General features: G+C 36.3%; 1 protein-coding gene and 1 long non-coding RNA gene across 3 annotated transcripts; one reads left to right on the forward strand and one right to left on the reverse strand.

Annotated features, from left to right (window-relative positions):
- The first annotated feature begins 625 nt into the window (after window positions 1-625).
- Window positions 626-7,270, forward strand: LOC134789396 (uncharacterized). Its single transcript, XR_010144042.1, has 3 exons — window positions 626-5,185; window positions 5,233-6,985; window positions 7,150-7,270. It is a non-coding gene; the product is annotated as an uncharacterized LOC134789396 (long non-coding RNA).
- Window positions 7,004-16,642, reverse strand: LOC134806873 (7-methylguanosine phosphate-specific 5'-nucleotidase). 2 transcript variants are annotated; one of them, XM_063780288.1, is made up of 7 exons: window positions 16,484-16,642; window positions 13,052-13,256; window positions 12,248-12,407; window positions 11,694-11,756; window positions 9,530-9,659; window positions 7,999-8,211; window positions 7,004-7,290 (listed from the first exon to the last, which is right to left on the reverse strand). In XM_063780288.1, the coding sequence occupies exons 2-7, from the start codon at window positions 13,245-13,247 to the stop codon at window positions 7,171-7,173; spliced, it is 882 nt and encodes a 293-aa protein (XP_063636358.1). In that variant the 5' UTR covers window positions 13,248-13,256; window positions 16,484-16,642; the 3' UTR covers window positions 7,004-7,170. The 2 variants fall into 2 exon arrangements, with proteins under 2 accessions (XP_063636358.1, XP_063636357.1); XM_063780287.1 differs by having other exon boundaries at window positions 16,422-16,642.
- Window positions 16,643-21,374: the final 4,732 nt, after the last annotated feature.

The raw sequence follows: 21,374 nt of genomic DNA on the forward strand, positions 1-21,374 counted from the left end.
CTGACATAGTGAATCTCTCTCGACGTTGGCAGTAGACCTACTGTAGCCACACTTAACTATGTGGACTTGTTTCTTACGTAATGTATAACGCTGATGTACTTATGTCTCATTAGCGTCAGTAGCGGTAGTAGCCAAAAAGTAGGTTTTGTTTTGAGACTCATTTGTTTCTATTGCGAATGTACGAAAGGGACCGTGTCCGTTGGAAGGTCGACCACCTCGTGACCGCGATTGTAATTATAAATTACTAGCGACCCGCCCCGGCTTCGCACGGGTTAACAAATTATAGACCTAAGCCTTCCTCAAGAATCACTCTATTGATAGGTGAAAACTGCATGAAAATCCGTTCAGTAGTTTTTGAGTTTATCGCGAACATACAAACAAACACACAAACAGACAGTCGCGGCGGAGGACTTTGTTTTATACGGTGTAGTGATAAGCAGGCGCCGCCACCTATAGTACAGTTCACGCTATCACTATTGGGCTACTGTCGCTATTGGGTCCCCATCTAGTGGCTTAGGGTGGTATTCCACTTGTCCAATTTCTTTGTCCAATGTCAGTGTGTCTCACTCTCTCATGAAAGCAAAATGTGAGACGCAATACACATTGGAAAAAGAAATTGGATAGGTGGAATACCACCCTTAAATCAAGAAGTTAAACATGTAGGTAATTATACTTCGCGCCGATATTAGTACATTATTGCTGATGCCGGGAAACGGCAATTTGTAGATGAGTTCGATTTTATCGGTCGAATTGCAATTCCTGCCGAGGCATATATAGTGCTTTTCTCTAAACATGCGAGGAAATGAGGTAAAATAATCATTAGTTAAGCATCAAGCATCACTCAAATCGAACCTTCATATCAAAAACGTCAAAAGCAATTTCCCTCTTATTTTTAAAGTGAAAGGCACAACCGGTACCATTTCTACTTTTAAACCAACTATGAGTTACCGAAGTTGGCTTCCCTATATATTAACTTTTTCATTGTGTGTATATATGTACAATTAATAGATTGTAATGTGGTACGTCCCACAACAAAAAAGGGAAAAATATTAACATTTGGTGAGGTCAAGTTTAAGTAACTTATAAATGGGATATGTACCTACGTAAGTACTACTTAGGTATCAATATCAAATCTTGCTTACATTTCAATCCCACTATCGGTCTGATTCTAATTTTAATAAACGTCTCTCGATATGATATGGATCGGATCTGTCCGTGTCAAAAGTGACGTTTTTGTTCGAAGAAACGTATCGAGATCAAATTTTTGACGTTTATTGAAATTAGAATCAAGCCGTAAGTCCCAACTAATCGAATAATACAGACAAAACAATCACTATGAGTTCCCCAATGTTAAGGATGAAAATATGGTTTGACAAGTCACGTCATAAGACAGGCCAAAGTTATTTTTTACCCTTTTAAATCCCGCCAAATAAGAAAAGCTACATTGCAATATAAATCAAAAACCGATAATAAATATGATTTAAGGTTGAATTTTCTTTGTTCAAAATTCCAAAGCGTCAATGAAAATACTATGTTAATTTTGTTTATTTTTAAATTTATTCGTATTTAAGTATGTTGAGCGTGACGGCACTAGGCACTTTCGTGGGATCTAACAGGCCAGGCCATTCACATGAAGGGATCTCTCTTACTAAATTTCCTACTGCCGCCGCATGTTTTCGGCCACTTTTATCCTGAAAATGTACTTATCATTTATTCTTAAAATGAAGTTTTTAGAACCAGTTGGTAGGTACCTATAATTCTTAATATTTTCTTAACTTCGTTATATAATTATTCTAGAAGCATTAAAGATCCTTTAGTTTCATACGACTCTTATCTTGTCCACTTTTATAATAATTTGAGAAATTCTCGTATTTATTAGTAGGTAGTTTTAATGTGCAATTTTGCATACGCTTGACCAAGTATTTACTCGTAGGTAAGTAGCTATGTCCGCCGTAACTTGACATGAGAGAGATACGTAGGTGATCGGTGTGTGAGTGATGCGTTAGCATATCGACGGGCAATTTTCGCAGATCTTATTAAATAGCATAGTTATACATGCTATTATAAACAGTTTTTCATATAATCTTTTAATGACAAGACAACATTTAATATTAAACCTCAGAGGCTAAACCGCTCGCGAAAGTTACCCGTGGCTATATTTTGTGTTCATAGTTAGATATTTATTGCGACTGCGGCCATGTTCCGTAGCGTAGTGTGAGATTGTTGGCTTCCTGACGATTTCTAGCGGAGACGCTGCCTTGCCCCAGACTGTCCCCTTATTGGGTCTTATGAACTTCACTTAAAGTGCGCCGAATCGTTAGGCTTAGTGATTGTTAAGGCAATTTGAATGGTTAGGGCGTATACCGTCCAGTGGGATAACTGGGGACAGGAGGGATAACATTAGACAAAGGAAATATTCCCCCATTATATGGGATCTACCAGCCTGTTAATAGGGTAAATTTTTAACTAGCCAGATTAGTTCATAGGTAAAAAAAAATTGTCTAATGATACCTCTATGTTCCCAGTTAATCTACTGGTCGGTAGTTACTGTTATGATTTTTTTTTTCAATATAGTTGTAAAAGTTCTCAGAAATTTTCACAAGAATTAATTAAGTCTCGATTTTTTTTGAAACTCAATTATCTCTTCTATATTAAAGAATGTTGTTTTTGACACATGTGGAAAACTTCGCAGTTGAAAACTTTGCCTAGAAGTATATATATCAGTAGAAGTAGTAAAATATTCCTTTGCGATATTAAGTCTCATGCGCTATATGCCCGAATTGTAAATCCATATCGCTTTTAGTCCTATTCAAAAATGTCTCGATTTTCGCAAAACATTCCTTTAAACGTTATGGATGGGATGTTTAGCAAAAGGGATAGGGAGTCATTTTGCAACTGGGTCATTATGCGCCCTAATCATAAAAATGTTAAAGTTTTAAGTTTGCGTGTAGCCGAACGTGGAAATCACCGCCACGATTGTTCACAAGCAAAATACAACTTTAAATGGGCAGTGTAAGGTTATATTTTCTAAATCACTAAGGGTGGTATTCCATCTGTCCAATATCTTGGTCCAATGTGATTGCGTCTCACTCTCTCATTAAGCACAATGTGACAAAATACACATTGGACATTAGTAGTTTGTGTTACAAGGGATCAAAATGATATATTTCCGTCAAGGGCGTACATTGGATCCTGAATGAAGCGATGGATTCTACAATAGAATCCCGAACGTAGTGAGGGTTTCTAAAGTACAATCCTGAGCGTAATGAGGGATTCAAGTGTTAACGCCCAAGACGAAATAATTTTGATACCGTGTGACACATACTGCTTTTCACATCAACTATGAGGAAAATAAAAAAAATCTTAGTGTTGACACAGTTATTATGTTTCAAAATATATTTCAAGCTAAAAAAAGAATGCAAAAAATGACAAAAACAGTGTCCTAGAACAGAAAAGTGCCACGTTGATCCCCCTTAGCAGGGAGGAAAAGTGCCACTTTGATCCCTCCTAGCGGGGAAGAGAAAGCCCTTTTCCGAATAGGTGATGTGAAAAGAAATTAGACAGGTGGAATACCACCCTAAGTTACGCAACAGTTACGCACGCCTCGCGTGGGGGATATGTTCAGGTAGAACGTTTCTAGCGCCACGCAGCGCGTCTGCAACTGGATGGTGCTGCCATCTGTCCACCGAACCTGATGTGGCGGGAAATACACTCTGGATGTATCCAGGGGACGTATTATAACATTCCAATCGGTACCGCGTCTTGCCCCGCCTTTGTTCCGAGCTCGTATTTCTCGACCGCTCCATTATGCGTATTCTAAACATAATGATTCCTACAAGATTTGACTATTTTTAATACTGTTTCTAGTTGTGTACATAGAGACAATTTATATTTCTACATTAATAGTTATTGTTATATTATGTACAGTAGGATATTTTTATATAAAAAAAAACTTTGTGTAAATAACTTGTATGTACTAAGACTGTTGTTTATCTAGAGCTTTTAATTTGTTCAGTTAAATTACTAATAGGTATTAGAAATAAATCATGTATTTTCCAGTCATTTTGTGAGATGCGAAATTTCTCATATACTTTTGACTTTCTTGCCATATGGATCGGAATGAGATTGTTTGTAATAAGAGTATAAATAGGATGCAGCTTTGAGATAACGCGTTGTCTGTTAATACAAAATATGAGTTTACTAGATAAACGATTAGAAAAAATAATAACGTCATATTATTGCATTAACATGTGCGTTTAGCCTGCTTCGGATCTGATAATTACAAAATGATGGCAAAAATTATAAACATTGTCTGATACATTCAGGTTACTTGTGTTCTCATACTGTACCTACAGGAATAATAATATTTTATTTCAAAATGAAACGTGCAAGCAAGAGCATAGACACACTTCCATTTCTCTTAACTATAGTTATGAGCACGTGAAAAAAGCAAGACAAAAATATTTAATTTTACTTTAATTTATTAATTACTAGCTAGTCCATTATCAACGAAATATAGTATTACCAAGCATTATTCTATTAATTTTAATTGGAGAATTATCAAGCTTATCTTTGGATATTATGTTTATATTTACAGACTATACAGTCAAGAGTAGGTACCTATGTAGTATAAAGATGGTTTTCTCAAATAAATACAAATGCATTATGTCATGGCACTGTTTTTCTGACATAGCTTAAGAGTTTAATTTGACCTAAGTAAATTTTTTCCTTGACTAGTTTATTGTATTGTATTTCAAATGCATTTATGTTTTTTGTGATATCGTTCTAAATTAAACTAGGGGGCGCCACGCGTGCTGGCGCAAGCCACGATGACTTGGAAATACATATTGATGTGTTGTTTTATTAAATAAAAATAACAAATTATTTAATATATCAGTTGTTTTATTAGTCATTTCAGATTATCTCTATAATCTCGAGATTTTTTTACTATCTATACAATTTGGTAAATTGCATATAATTCAACCTACATGTGCGACTATTGGCTAATAACAAAACTGTTAATTGTATTCTACTGTATTTGCTCGAGGACATACTATCAGGCAATAGTATAGGTACCTACCTAAACTTTTTTGTCTTAGAGGCGTCTTTTATGCATAAATTCATACAAAAAATTTAGTTTGTACATTTTTCAAAAACTTACACTAGATTTTTTTTTACAAAAGAGGTTTGATCAGAAGAGTCAGTGATACTAGATTTCTTTTTACAAAAGAGGTTTGATCAGAAGAGTCAGTGATACAAAGATTTTTCCTTCCTGTGTCCAAGAGTGTTTGGTGAAAGACTATATTATTTTCACTGACAGTCGACACAGACCCAAAACTATATTATTGGGGACGGTTTTGGCAGGTAAATGTCAGTCAAAATTTACGCCCAATATCCTTCATATATTTGAGAACAGAGGAGACGCGCGCGCCTTCTCCTCCTTTGGTTTTTCTGTGTGAGATGGTTATACCACGTATCGGAAATACCACCGCTTAAAAGCTCATTTAGATGGTGCGAGAACTCATAAGCGAATTTCGTTACATTGCGGTAGGTATTAGATCGATCGGTTGAACTGGCTGTACCATCGCCCACTGTTAACTGTACATCGGTGGACCTTAAGCCTTTTGCAATAAGGTTCACCGATGTACAGGTAGAAGTAATGCTGTTTGTACCTCATTAGTTGACAATGTAACTTAATTTATCGCCCCGTATGTCTGAGCTTTTACTCTCTATACATAAATAAAGCCAGCAGAGTAAAGATGCGGGCTTTTTACTGTTTCGCTACTACTTTCTATACACTTTATACTCGCAATTTGAGCCAAGGTTCCATTGTTACCTCACCCTGTGGGTAAGAAACCCGGTGTGCCTGGAACCCGGAGGATTTTAACCACGCTTTCACGAGACCAAAATAATTGATTGTTAAAACTATCACTTAAAATGAACTCGTAAAGATTTTTTATTGTAAGGACCAATTTTTCCTTGTCACTTTGATGTCAATAACGATAAACAAACTAAACTAGTCAACATAGTGACACACTACAAGCGTTTTGCAATGATCATGATCAAAAAATGTTATCGACCTCTGAAAGTAGGCCTAGAACAGAAAACTTTGTGCGACATTTTAGTCTCCAAATATAATCAGGAATACGTTGTTAAAATCATCCCGGTTCCTCCGGGGCATGTTGTACAATATTATAACATAACACACACAAAACTCACGCTGTGTGAAGTATTTCGATTCGGTTATCGCAGTCTCACAAATAGCGACTTTATTTTTTGTGCAGCAACCGTTAACAGTACATATGGACTACACCAGTGCGATAATTAGTACATTACGATACTATGTCGAAAATTTAAAAGGCCATTTGTACTGTAAAACGTTGTACTTACTATACATGTGCGAATAGGTAATTCGCAACTCGTGTCAATTTAAAACACTCCCTTCGGTTGTGTTTTAATATATCGCCACTCGTTGCTATTTTCCTATTTTTAACCGACTTCAATTTCATAGAAGGAGGAGGTTCAGTATTCGTTTGTGGCTATGTTTTTTTTTTTCCTATTCGCACTAGTATCGTAATGTCCTATTATGCATCTCAATATATGTGTATAGTTCTAGATACATGACGCTACTGCACATCTAATCACAATGGAGAAATATTAAATATAAACACGAAATGTTTCTAATATAATGAGGAACAACATTTGTACACAAACAATTGATAATAAAATATATCTTACATATTTTTAACAAAAACAAAACAAATATTAATCCCGTTTGTTCTAAATAATAATTATAATACAATGGTAATTAATGTCAATATAACAAATAGAGAACACACGGGACTAACCCCAAAAAACTCATGGACAAAAATATATAACAATAATCTATTTCGACTAGCGAAAGCATATATGTGGCTTCTTTAAACAAAACTTGCTGCCTTAATCGAAAACTTTGTTAATAAGAATCCAGCGTTACATTACAGATGTAGTAATTGTTTATCAATGTATTTCCTCGGAATCGTTCGTATTTGTCATGCTATATCAATGAACTTCAGTACTTTATGTACCGACACTGACTGAAATAGCAAGACACGTTTCAGTGAAAATACGATGGAAAATAATTATGCACAACACCCGTACATTCCCTAGTCCCCCGACAAATGAACATAATCACAGCACGTGTTTCAAAATGGCGTTGACTAGATCGACGGAGTGCTCGTCGACGAGCACGATGTCGAAGTGTTTGAGGTAGTTGGGCAGGTTGTCGGCGCCGTGGCCGAGGAAGCCTACCTGAAATTTCAGTATTCAAGTTATTTCGATAGGCTTTTAGGCGAGTTGAGAGTAATGTTCGTGATTGGACTTGAAAGTCACAAGTCACAATATATGAATGTTTGCTCGGACATTTCATCGCAAAACGAATAAAACAAGATATACTAAATTTGTATTAAGTACAGTATTTTAATAATATATTTCTATATTACATTGATAACTACAACCCAAATGTGTGCATCTTATTCTATACATTATACAACATTTATTTTTGCGATGAAATGATTGTTGTTACGTGTAATGACTTAACATACTACCCATTTAGAAAAATGTTTAAACCAATTAATCAAAATATCATAGATTAATTTGATATCGTCTTGGGTTGATGGTACCACAAAAAATTAAATAAAAAACATTAGAAGCGAAATAACCCTGGATTAATATTACTATGAGAACCGTTGTCGCCACAAAGACAACGCTATCTTGAGAGATGATAGGTCATATGCATATTATCTTATTTTAAAAGAGATTATGAACTCTCGCCCGTCACAATGATTTGAACTTCATCGTCAAGGAAATAGTGTCGAAATTATAATACGCGTTTTAGGTAGTATTCCATGCCCCACGCCATGTTGGCGTCGCGTCGCCGATGTTGCATCCCTAATTATAACGTTATCTGTCTCTCTTTGACCAACCCGCAATCCTGGGTGGGCATGATGATGAACTCACCTTGATGACTGTGTCGCAGTGGTCCATGCCTTCCGCCATGCCGGCGTCGCCGATGTTGTCCCCCATCAGGATGACGTTGTCTCTGTCTTTCACCAGGTCGTAGTACTCGGTGCCCTTGATCGCTGTCTCGTTCTTGTTGTACGTGTGAATAACTTCACCCTTTATGCCGATTATGGCGTCGTTCTCGTCTGTCGCGAGGAAATTTGACACCACCTGCGAAAAAGAGATGTGTTATTTGGTACCAAATGCTATAGTAGAGGATGCCTAAGACCGTAAATAGACAACAGATTAAAGTACTCAATAACACCACAGAGAAAAAAATACATAGAGTGCTCACTCCATACATCAGTTTTGGTACCAAAAAGACTATTATTTTCATAGTCGACATCTAGCATCGAGTAGTGGAATTATCAGTACTGCTACTCGACAAAAGATGTTGCACCGACTGAAAAGTCTAATGCTAAACAATTTTCAGCTAATATTATAACCGGATTAACCGGAACTCTATTTTCAACTCCTTCTGTTTTAATATTAGCATGGTCTAATAAAACATGGTCTTCTATTCCCAGAGTGACACGGGCCTACGTCACAATAACATTGCCACTTTATTTCAACATAACATGTTACATGGGTACATTATACCTATGGTTAATAAGTTAAAATATTTCTTTATAATTTTATAATTTTCATTTATATGTATTTTATCTTAAATTTTACAATAACACGTCATTTTTAATTATTCGTTAGCAATATCTTCCGATTCACGAAAGAAATTTCAGACGTTCGGGTAATTCTGTTTACATTACTGGCAACACAGGATAGCGCTGTCACATTTGACAATTCGGATCTAGATAACTTCATGCCCTGACCGTCATCCTTGTCGAACGCGTGTTAATTGTTATTTCCTTCTCGCTCAGTGTCAGCAGTCGCAGTGTTTTCCAAACTTAAGTAAGCTTGGTAATTAATGTGTAACTGTGAATTAGTTTTTCAAACGTTTGTCTTGTATAGATAAATACAGTTTAATTTAATACCTTAGATTTGTTTTATTTTACTATGTTTCTACATGAATAACTTAAATTTAATGCCGTTAAAATAATTTTCACCGTTGGTTAAAATTCTCCCACATTTTAAAGTTTGAGAACCTGTAAACAGCATGATGACGTAGGCCCGTGTCAGTTAGGTCATACGCGAATCTCGGAATAGAGTACCAGGCGGAGTATATTATTATACCATGAATATTAGTAGTTTTAAATTGTTGTACAATACAATTTTAGTGAGTCGCCACTTACGAGACATCTAGTATCAAGAAGCTGTACTGATAATTCCGCTACTCGATGCTAGATGTCGACTACGAAAATAATAGTCTTTTTGGTACCAAAACTGATGTATGGAGTGAGAACTCTATTCTTACTATATTTCTCTATGATAACACCTAACGTCACTCGGCAGGAAACTATGAAACTTCCCATACAACAAAATTTAGAAAACGTTGCAACCGACCCGGTCATAGTATCAAGGTGTCGCAGCATACCTTGACGTTGGGCAGCAGCAGCTGCGAGGCCCGCAGCGCGGCCACGACGCTCTCGCCGAGCCCGGCCGAGAACACCAGTACCGGCACCGCGCGCTCCGAGCTCCACGCCATCATCTTCTGTACTCCTAGCCTGAAAGCCAATCAAATGTGACGTTATCTATGAAAAGGGGCCTTATTGTCGATGGCGCTTACGCCATTATTAACGATGCTCCCATATAAATACAATGCCGCGCGACGCTGTGCGGCGTAACCGCCATCGACAATAAGGTGCCTTTTCATAGATAATGCCCCAAATATACATTGGGGCTGTCCATAAATTACGTCATCGATTTTTGACCTCCCCCCCCTAAAATCATCCAAAAATCATGCTTCGAATGACCCCGTTTCCTCCTACGTCATGTTACCATCATCCGATGTCCAGACCCCCCCCCCCCCCTAATTTGAAATGACGTAATTTATGAATAGCCCCATTGCAGCTTCAGATGCTTAATATATTTTTCTCAAAAATGGACGGCAAAGTCGACTTTGCCGTTTAAAAAATAGGTTGCGAAGCGCGTAGTTTATGGTCAGTCAAAAATTAAAAAGTTAAAAACATTGCAGTCTCGATTTTGGGACTGCAATGTTGCATACAAATTCCATTATTTGTCGAGTTCCAAACTTTTTAAAAGTTGAAATGGCCATATCAAATGAAGGCACAGGCCCATTAAACAGCCAAACAGATGATTAGTACCGCGACTATTTAGCTGTCTCAAATAGGTTGGCGTATTTTCGGCAGAAAAGTACACTTCTATTTTTTTATTAAAAAAATAAAAAGGCGACAAAGCTAATTTTTTCAATTGTTTCTACTTTTTTCTGTGAAAATATATACGTAAGAAAGTTGCTTTTGTAAAATATTTCTATGATATTTATATTTCTTGCACCATTTTTGAGAAAAGCACTATATATGACTCGGCTGGAAGGCTACTTGCTGGCTTCGGATTCAATTAAACGGACTCCCAAGGTCGTCCGTTTAAAACGAATCCTCAGCCTGCAAGTAGCTACTTCCGAGCCTCGACAATAATGTACTATTGTCCATTACCGTAGGGGTTACGCTATAGCCTAAATGGGCTAGAGCCCGGGGCAGCGGGCTGCAAGAACCCTCGGCGGGACCCTCAATTTTGGGGGCAATGGCGGCAAAACTTTAAAGCCCAGAGCGAGCGCCAATAATTTTTTAAAATAGGTACAGTCACTATTAATGACAAAACGGACAAAATGAGGGGCAATACATCGAACCTCTTTAAAGTAATAGAGTATTTTCAATAAACTTTCATAATACATAAACATCACTTTATGACTTTAGTATTCGTAGCGCGAGTTAGCACACTTATGATTAATAAAATATTATCATGGTCATTGTAAGTAATGTAAAGAGAAAGTAGAGAAACGTGGCAATGTCTAAAGAGTGTCTGAATAATGCCCTCAAGGTGAGACGCCAAGGTACACTACTCTTGCGCAAGCACTTTTGTACCAATTATTGTATCATGGATCCTAACTCGACCACGACATGATAATAATGATTGCGTAAATCCATAATTTTTAGCTTTAAGTGCTATTATTAAGTCCCACTTGAAAACTATACGGAACAAATTCATGGGATTTCTGGTACCTACTACCTACTAAATAGCACCTAAAAAGTAATGAATTTGTGCATTTATCATTTTTTTTTATCGTTATCATCATGTTGTGGTCGGGCTAAGGTTCCTGCCCCCGCCCGACCACAATGGTACTATGGCGGCACAATTTATTTCATACGATGTTTTTCATATTAATCAAATTTTAATTGTTAAAACAGTTAGTAAAGGTCTAAAATCTGTCATACTGCCTGCCGCCCCACGACCCTGCCGCTGGCGGGCCGGCCGGGCCCCGGCAGGCGGGCGGCGGGGCGCCGGGGCCTCCAGTCCGCGTTGTAAAATCTACTCGACCAATTTAAGAAGCAACCGTTTCCATACATATTATTAGCAATCAGTTACCTTCTTAAGTCAGTCGGATTATCATTAATTACCTAACAAGTTCTATAATTTATATTATAATAATTTATCTGATAATCTGATATAAACAAGTGGGCATCTCAAAATGATTGAATATTATGATTCCTAAATTATATATTAAAAATAAAATAACCAACCTGAAGCAATCTCTCATTTTCATCCCGCTCTCGACTAGCTCGTTCCGCGGCAACTTGACTCCTCTGAAACAGGGATGCGAGAGATATATGTAGGTACAATGACTTCTCGTATAAATCGCGAACTGCCATAGTAGGTAAGTGAAAAGGGGCGCTTCCACTAATAGTTCGGTCTGGTCTGGTCTATCACCTATTTTCTGGCCTCAGTGATTAAGGTGATCGACTGTCGATCACCTATTTTCTGGCGCAAGGCGCAAGAACCGTAAGTTTGAAGGTATATATGTGTCACGAAACAATGTTCATCGCCCGCAAAGAATATTCTCACCCCTCGCTACTTTCTTATCGCCTATGGTCAGAGAGACAGAAAGCCGTTTGAAAACAGCGGTTATATTCACAACACTTTTTGATCTATACGTAGGTACATATTACACTTGGTTATTTAAATACAGAACTTCTTTTTGAGTTCTGTATTTAAGAATAAAGGGTTACTGGCGTCACAGGAAGAACATTTTTTTTTGTATCTACTATGTGACTCGACACCTTACTCAACAACTTACTTGAGTATGTCATGAGCCGCATGGTACCAATCAATCATATGCTTAATCTTTTCTTCTACGTTCATGTGGGGATCGGCTTCGATAGGTTTATAAATGCCCGACAGCCGTGTATATTCATCCTTATAGTGTTGTGGAATGGACGGGCATTCCCGAAACATACCTGGAATTATGTTCATAATCTACACCAGCCAACCATGAACATCGAAATTCTCGTTATCTGCCCCTCTGTCGTTATTGTGTATTCGAGCGATAGAGGCAGATAACGATATTTCGATTTTAGATGTTCGCGGTAGGCCCTCAGTGTTGGCGTACAATTATCTCCGGTAGGTAATACCAATACCAATAAATCATGGTACGTACATGTGTGACTATAAATAAATAATAATACCATAATAGCTCAGTTCTTAGTCCATCGCTTTCACCCAATAACCTAGTTCATTTTAGATTCCATCAACTCTCAATAGTCCTTACACCCTGGTGGGTGCTGCCTCTGCGTGCATCCCATGACACGGGCAAGGGCAGCCTTCGCTCGGTGTACCCCTTACATTTCATTAAAGTGTCAAAAGGGCCTCTACGTGTTGGCTTCGGCTCCGCGCACGCCTTCCAAAGGTCCGGAACACCATTGTTCCGTGATGGGATAGACATACAAATAATAATAAATCGGAGTAAACTTGTAAATTTTTTTTTTATTTATTTATTTTTTTTTCCTTTAAAAATTTTGGTGCCCAAGTGGCCATATTGCAGGCACGAAACAAGGTGTAATTCGGATTTGTTATTATTGTTATATATATTTAGAAAATTTACCAAAGCTGGTAAGCACAACTGTCCCATCATCCATTTTGTGGCGGGTGAGAGTGTGGTCAAAGTCTGTCACAATCTGCAGCTTCCTGTGCCCACCACTGATAAGTTTGTTGATCTTATCAATCAGCAGGGGTTTGTTGCCAATATGCACATTTGACCGTGTCAACTCTGGGATGTCAACTATATCCAGTAGTTTCATGTTTGTAAACTGTAACAAAAAAAATACTGTTAATGTTATTTATAAATTAAAGTACTTAATGGTAAATTAAAGTACTTAATGGTAAATTAAAGTAGGTAATTAAAATGTAATATAATTTCTACTTTCCATTTTCAATTTATTTTTCATTATAACTAGATGTTGCCCGAAACTTTGTTTGCAGGATTTTTATGTTGGTTTGGTTGTTGTAATTCTACATTGCCACAAAAAATAGCAGTTTGGTTAATCATTTGACAACAGTAATTTCTCTGACAGTCTAGAAAGCCATTGTTTCTATGAAGTTTCTTCCAATCCCTCACTCAAAAAAAAATGTTTTTATACAAAGTTTCAAGTTCATTTCAACCCTTAGAGGAAAAATTTTCAACATTATGCCTATTTATACAGGTCTCTCACTTAGTAATATTATTCAGACCTAGATTCATGCTAAAGCTTTAATTAACAATCATTACTTAAATTGGGCTGAATTATGATAATTATACTTGTCTGTTCTGTATTTAGTTATATGAAATTTGTCTGTGGTTGAATGAGTGGGTCATGACTATAGATCTAAAAACTAGCATATGTTATACAAAGTTTTATCTAAAACTAAAACTAAGAACATAATATTATGTTTGTGATGTCTTACTAAACCCTGTTAAGTGTTTTGTTAAATTAGGATCCAAAAAGTTGTTATTTTGATGTTATTTTTAAGACCTACTGTTGTACCCAGTGGCGTAGCTAGCATGGGTGGCACCCGGGGCGGAAATTGTGGGTGTCACCCCAAAATTCAATCAAAATTGTAAAATATGTTTAATATTTTACAATTATAAAATTACGTTTAATATTCCATAGCTCACAATTTACTCCATCGCTTTCATTTTAGATTCCATGAACTCTCAATAGTCCACACCCTGGCGGGTGTTGCCTCTGCGCGCCTTCTATGACACGGGCAAGGACAGCATCCGCTCGGTGTAACCCACATTTCATAAGTGTCATAAGGGCATCTACATGTTGGCTTGGGCTCCGCGCATGCCTCCCAAAGGTCCGAGTCATCATTGTCCCGTGAAAGATATACAAATAATTTACGTTAAAAAAAAAAACTTTTTTTGCCAAGTGCGCGATTTGAAAGAGATTCTGTAAAATCCCATTTCACTATGAATTTCAAATAGTCCAGAGTCACCCAATTAGAAACAGTGACATAGCTGCTCAATTACAGAAATAATCACATAATAAAAAAAAACCTTTCTGAATAAAAAAACCTACGAGGCGCCAACATATTATTGTTACATACCAGGAACCCCGAGAGATTTTAACCATGCATTTCTGAGGCCAAAATAAGGAAAATATACTAAAAGAATTTACGTCAATTTCGCCAAAATAAAATTGTTTTTCGATTTTTTGTACATAAAATGTAAATGTATGTAAATTTGTAAAACTGTCACCCAAAAATAATTTTAACTTTTTTTTGTCAATTACAGAAATAATCACATAATTAAAAAAAAAACTTTCCAAAGTTGCGAAACTTTCCACATGATATATTCTCGTTTTTCGATTTTTTTGTACATAAAATGTAAATGCTATAATTTGTAAAACTGTCACCCAAAAATAATTTTAACTTTTTTTTGTCAATTACAGAAATAATCACATATGTAATTAAAAAAAAAACTTTCCAAAGTTGCGAAACTTTCCACATGAGAATTTTTCGGTAACTTTTGAGAATGTTCTCGAGAACGAGAATTTATTTATTTATCGTAGTTTATACCATGAATATTCACAATAGTTTAGGTGTAGTATCCTTACCCCCAGAAAATTCCGACTTTTGGTCTACCGCTTCCGGTCAGAAAAATGTATGACGGCCCGGCCAAACGGTCAGACCTAGGTGGGGGGTGCTCGACCAAATGTCATAGAGGGACCCTGGCAGTTTTTGACGCCGCCATGGTTTTTTCAATATGGCCGACTTTTTTTTTAATTTTTTCAAGTTTGTCCTAGCGCGCTGAAATTTTGGTCACGGAATCTCGGAGTCCTCTAAATACCCATGAAAAATTTTTTTTTGGAAAAATGCTACAATTGCGGGAAAACTGGCCACTTTTATTTTGTATGGCAACTTTTAATCGGTGCGTGATAGGTGGGAGGTGCTCGACCAAATGTCATAGAGGGCCCCGAGACAAAACAACCTGCATTAAAAAATGGCCGACTTTTTTTTATTTTTTCAAGTTGGTCCGAGCGCGCTGAGGTTTGGCATGGCGGGAGATAGAGGCCTCTAGATTCCTATGACAAAAATTTTTTTTTGAAAAAATCCAAGATGGCGGAACAATAATTTCCATGTTGCAGGAATGTTCTGAGAACAATCTCGAGAACGTTTCCGCTTTTTGGGAATGTTCTGCAATTTGTACATTGCTATGCTGGTGGTACTGGACTATGAAGCTAGGCGAATTCCAAAACAGTTTATAGGACATTTTAGTCTTTAAATATGATCAGGAATATTCTGTTAAAATCTCTCGGGTTCCTCATGCGGGCATGTTGTATATTATTTCCTTAATGGCGGTTGTGCAATCTGCCACAGTTTTACGATTTTTTATAGATGGCACTACTGATTTTCACGGTCGGGTGTCACCCCCCAAATGGGCGACACCCGGGGCGGGCCGCCCCCGCCGCCCCCCCCTAGCTACGCCACTGGTTGTACCTACCTATGTTTAACAAATAAATAATTTGGAATTTGAGATTTCATATTTAGAATGTTTCTATTTTTTTTCTGTATAAAATCTCAACAATTTCACATACAAAATGATATCTTTGTATCCTGTCTACACGAAAATGATACCAAGCCCTAGTAGGTGCCCTAAATCAATGAGTAACAAAATGGTAAATGTGTAATCCTACTATTTTACATCCACCCCTCCCCAAACCCAGAGGGGGGATTAGATTTCCAATGACATCTGGAAATGGTCACCAGGAAACTTCCAAGATATGGTAAATATCTTATATCTTTAACATGGAAAGCACATTTGGTTACTGAGAGACCACGCTACTATGAATGTCGACTGTGAAAACAAATGACTTTTATAGCATTATAGCACCATTATAAATAACTACTAGAGATGGCTAAGGGATGTCCCTTTACTACTTATCTACGACGAAGTTACGGTTTGATCATCTAATAAAGATTTTTTTACTCACAAAAACAATTTCAATCTTGTAACAAAATTATAATTCCGAATTCAAGGTCTTTATTATACTACCTTAAAAATGCTATTGCAAGCACTTAAAACTTTATGAAAAATATGTCGTCTAATTTTTACAAAAATTAACTATACTTTTATTTAGAAAATCACGAATACAATTATTAGAGAAAATAAATAGCTGAATCGAGTGCACAGTTGACACCGTATTCAACATCAGCAAACTGACAACTTGACAAGTGACAACTCTACAGGGTTACCAACTCCAATTTTTTTTTACCCCTAGAGCTCAACTTAAAAACCCCTAAAACTGTACTATTATTTTGGAAAACCCACTAAGTTTAATTAATTCTTTATTTATACATTTTCCAGAATTTTGTACATTATTATGATTTTCAACCGGTTCGACATTTTTGTGATCATACATACATATGAACGTTATAGATGATCAAGCAAATCTTGTCAGTAGAGAAGGCGCAAAATTCAAATTTTCTATGAGACGATATCCCTTCGCGCCTACATTTTTCAAATATGCCGCCTTTTTCTACTCTAAAAAAACCGTAGCTGGTTTATTTCCCCCTAAATTTAGTGATAAAACCACTAAGTTGGCATCCCTGCAACTCTATATATTTTTTTTTTCGTCAAGACAACTCTATAGTGCAAACAGTAGTAAGCTGTCAGACGGGCGTACACGACAGTGACCTTAAAGCCATAACACACTATCGCACCGCACTGCGACGTTGGTGCGGTTGCTTAGAGGATATAACCAACGGAGACGCTATGTCTAAAATTTTCGGTACAAAGTAGTCTGCCGTTTTTTGCGGGGGAGGGGCACATCAAATGTATAGGTACGTCATGTCAGATAAACGTCAGTCCATACATATGGTTGACACGTGGTTGACCATTGGCCGCCTATTTTCGACAGAGGGGAACGCCTGTTAATGGCGGCTCCATTGTTAATTACTCCGAGTGCGGTTGGTGCGTCGCACCCATAAGTGAGAGCGAGAAACAGATATCTCTTTCTCTGATTCCAATAATATAATAAGGCTGTCCGTGTCCGTGGTGATCCAGCGTGGAAATGCTGCGAGCATCATGGGCACCTTTGCACCGGGAACAGCAGGGAGCAGATTGTTTTTTTAAATTTATAGTTTTAATTTTTATTTGTAAGTGTAAGTTGTAATTTGTATTATTATGATTATTCTTATTATAATTTAAAATATAAAATAAATACCTACGCTGTAGGAAAAGGTGAAAACTGAAACACTTTAGTTAACTTGCTGAATATATAGAAATTTAATAATATATTTTTTTAATTTTTCTCTCTTGTCATGAAGCTATACAACTGTACAAGTTTTACAATTTACTACACTTAATTAAACAACAGTAAGACTTAATAAACATACATTTGGGAAGTAAAGAACTGTTGTGGTGTTGTGGATGTGAGATCTTAGTAAAGTACGACGGTCCCATTACAATAGAAATCAATAATAACATAGCAACCAAGCTCTTGCAACTACGAAGAAAAGAAAAAACAAAAACAAACAGGTTTATTTCTAAACGTTACCCGAACTGCAGGCCTAGCACATGATTAGCGCAACAGTATCTCGCGGCGAGATAGACTACCCGTCTTTTTCTCACTATGTTAACAAAAGAGGGACGCGTAGTCTATCTCGCCGCGAGATACTGACGGGCCAATCATGTGCGAGCCCGGCTTCTAGTGCAAATTTATTCATACCTGTGAAGTAGCGTTAATTTTTTGTTGATTATATTTTGGCATATATTTCACATACGGTGCGTAACATAAATCACACGGACGTCAGCTTGTTTCAATTCTAATACAACAACTAAACAACAAAAACGTAAGTGAACTATAAGTTATAACCAATGATTTAATTTATTCGACATAATATTGTACAAAATGTACTAACTTAATCTAATAATTAATATTTTAAACTTATATTATGCACACTCGTATCATACAGGATTACAGGCACAAAAAAATTGTCCGCAACTCATTGTGATTATAGGTAATAAAAACAATCATAATTATATTTACTATGGTATTAAAGCCTGACAACAGTTTATTTGACCCTCGCCATTTTGCGGATTTTCAATGGTACTAATTTCTTTTACTGGCAACAAGTACTCTTTGACAACGAACGTTGGATGTCATCGAATGTCACCGATGTAAACAAACGGAAAATATCTACGAATATATTCAAATATAAACGGTTTTATTACAAAAATGCCAAAAAAATTTACCAAAGATGCGAAAAAATTGTAGTGAATGCAATCAAATACTTACAGCTTAAAAAAGACGAAGGATTACATAGCATTCCAATCACTGACTTAATATTAGAAATAGACACACAGAGCGGAACAAAAACGTCAACAAAATGTGGGTCAGAATGACAGTAGCGGCAAATTTGCATTGATGATTGATTGAAATTTGCTTACGTAAATTTTGAGTCAAGATAAATGTTTTGTACGGAAAAGAACTTACTGTCGTAAGCATTAAGTGTCAAATTTGTAAACATTAGTACCAACACTGTTAAAACTTTAAGTCCGATGGCACTAAACGTAACTTCACCTTTGTATTTACGTCAAACAACGTCAAATGAGAATAATGAACGAATGGAGTCACTTTGGTACATTTTAACCCGTGGAGCGCCCTAAACAGACACGTGTGCTGGTAACTAGTATAGGAGTTCCATACTGGGGCGCTCCAGGGGTTAATAGGTATTACTGTACAGAAAAACCAAAGTAATAAATGAATCAATTTAATTTGATCGGGAGTTCAAATAAAATTAATTCATGGTAACAACCCGTTTAAGTTACATAAAACAAATTTATTTTTAATAAGTAAGTATATATAGGTACGTCTTTAAATACTATTTTCCTTGAAATAAATTCAACTTATTAAATAACTGTGTATTTTAGATCTACATAATCTTCGCACTTTCGTTCTTTGCAATATAGTGCACGGGAATATTCAGGTCGCTACTGGTACTGATTGGTTATGGTCTTTATCAAGAAATTCCTGTGGTTGTCACTGTGTTCAGACAGGTTTAACATTTACAGTTAGTCGATGTAAGCCCTTATTGGTCGTGTATATGTCGGAAACAGGGAAATGCGCCGAACACACAAGTGCCGTTTTGCCTTGTTTAAAACTGCATCACCCCTATCTCTTGCTATAATAGCAGTACACTCAGCACGTCGCATAGGTTTTCTTGGAAATCTTGAATTTAAACATAATATTATATCTTACGAATTCCATATAAAAATAAAAAAAGTATTGACCTCACATCTACTCATTAGATTTTTGTTCCTTCACATCCCTTCTTTGGTACTAACAAAATAATTTATACAAAACCATGAAATTACCACCAGATTACATAAATTATGTAATGCTATCCAAAGAACTAACCGAAAGAAATACATTCCAAGCTTTTTCCTTATTTTATCATTGTTATTTTTGCATATTTTGACGACCATTTTACATTGTTGACAACTTCACATTTGAGCGGTCTATACCAAAGAATATAATACTCACTAGGAGAAGAACGATAACTCCATACAAAAAAATGTCCCTTTCAAAAGTTCGTTTATACTACTAGCGCTCTGGTAGGATACCACTGTAATTAGAATTGACAACCCGTTTAGCCTAGCGGGTATTGGCAGTAACCAGTTTAGGAAGCTAATGGTCCTGGGTTCGAATCCCGGAGAGGGAATTTCTTTTTGTATTTTTTTCTTTTTTGTTGGGGACAGGTTTTTAAGAGCCCATCAACGAGCATACTAGCGCCACTGCTAAATAATCGTGATTATTTAAATTTAATGACAGATATTTAAAAAAGGGGCCCGCTACGGACTGTATTGTGTATTTAAGTACCTTAAATACACAATACACAATACAATTAAATTTAAATAATCACGATTATTTAGCAGTGGCGCTAGTGTGCACGTTGATGGGCTCTTGAATTAGCATATCATAAATAAATAAAAAAATACGTTAAAAGATAATGATTTGATTAGGTACTATATTTAGAAATTCGTCAAATATAAAAGGTAACAAAAAAGTTACGTATTATTAAGATATAAATATTTTCATTCCTATTAAGATTACTGTACATATGTTAGGAGCAATACATATGAATACATACATTGATATGGCAAATGGTTACAAGTTGTTAAATTACATCTATCCGGTTATCGGACATTTTCTGCTTCACAGCTCCGCGCAGCGTTCTTGGTCACCGGGATACTAGTCTGTATATGCGGCAGATACGTGCCCTTTGAGCTTTTTCCAAGAAATCATATGACGGCCCAGGATTATATTATTATCTCACGCTCAAGTCATCTGCTGATTCACTCTCTAAAACAAAACAGTCACAAATTAAACAATATAATCTAACTTCCTATTTCCTAATTACTAACGTCGCCAATAGGCCTGTTGCAAGTAACAAAGAATCATGGAAATAATGGTTTCAACGAAACATATATGTTAATATGATTCTAAAAAATGGCCCAATCTCAGTATAAACTGAAGGATTATTAATATATTCAATAAAATAAAAGTGCAAAATTCTCCAATCGGCCATTTTTACTGAAACGCCAATCAGAAACGTTCCAAATAGTGACGTCATCAATCCATAACATATTTCTTAGAGCAACATAGACTACCTCATTGACCGAAATCTATACGTGGGCACCAAAGAGTTCGAAAGGTGCAAAAAAAAATGTTATTTCGCCACTAAACATTTATTACGTCCAAAAAATATTATTACACGATATAAAGTAGATATCTATTTGTTATTATTTAAATAAAATGCTAAATAATACGATATTTCAACAACAAACTGTTTTAATTATTTGGCTGAATGGAACTATCATTGCCATGTTGGCTGTCGTAACTAGAAAAAATGAAAAATTAAAAAGTAAAAGCGGCGTTCGG

This window comes from Cydia splendana, chromosome 3 (genome assembly GCF_910591565.1).
Source record: "Cydia splendana chromosome 3, ilCydSple1.2, whole genome shotgun sequence".
Taxonomy (NCBI): domain Eukaryota; kingdom Metazoa; phylum Arthropoda; class Insecta; order Lepidoptera; family Tortricidae; genus Cydia; species Cydia splendana.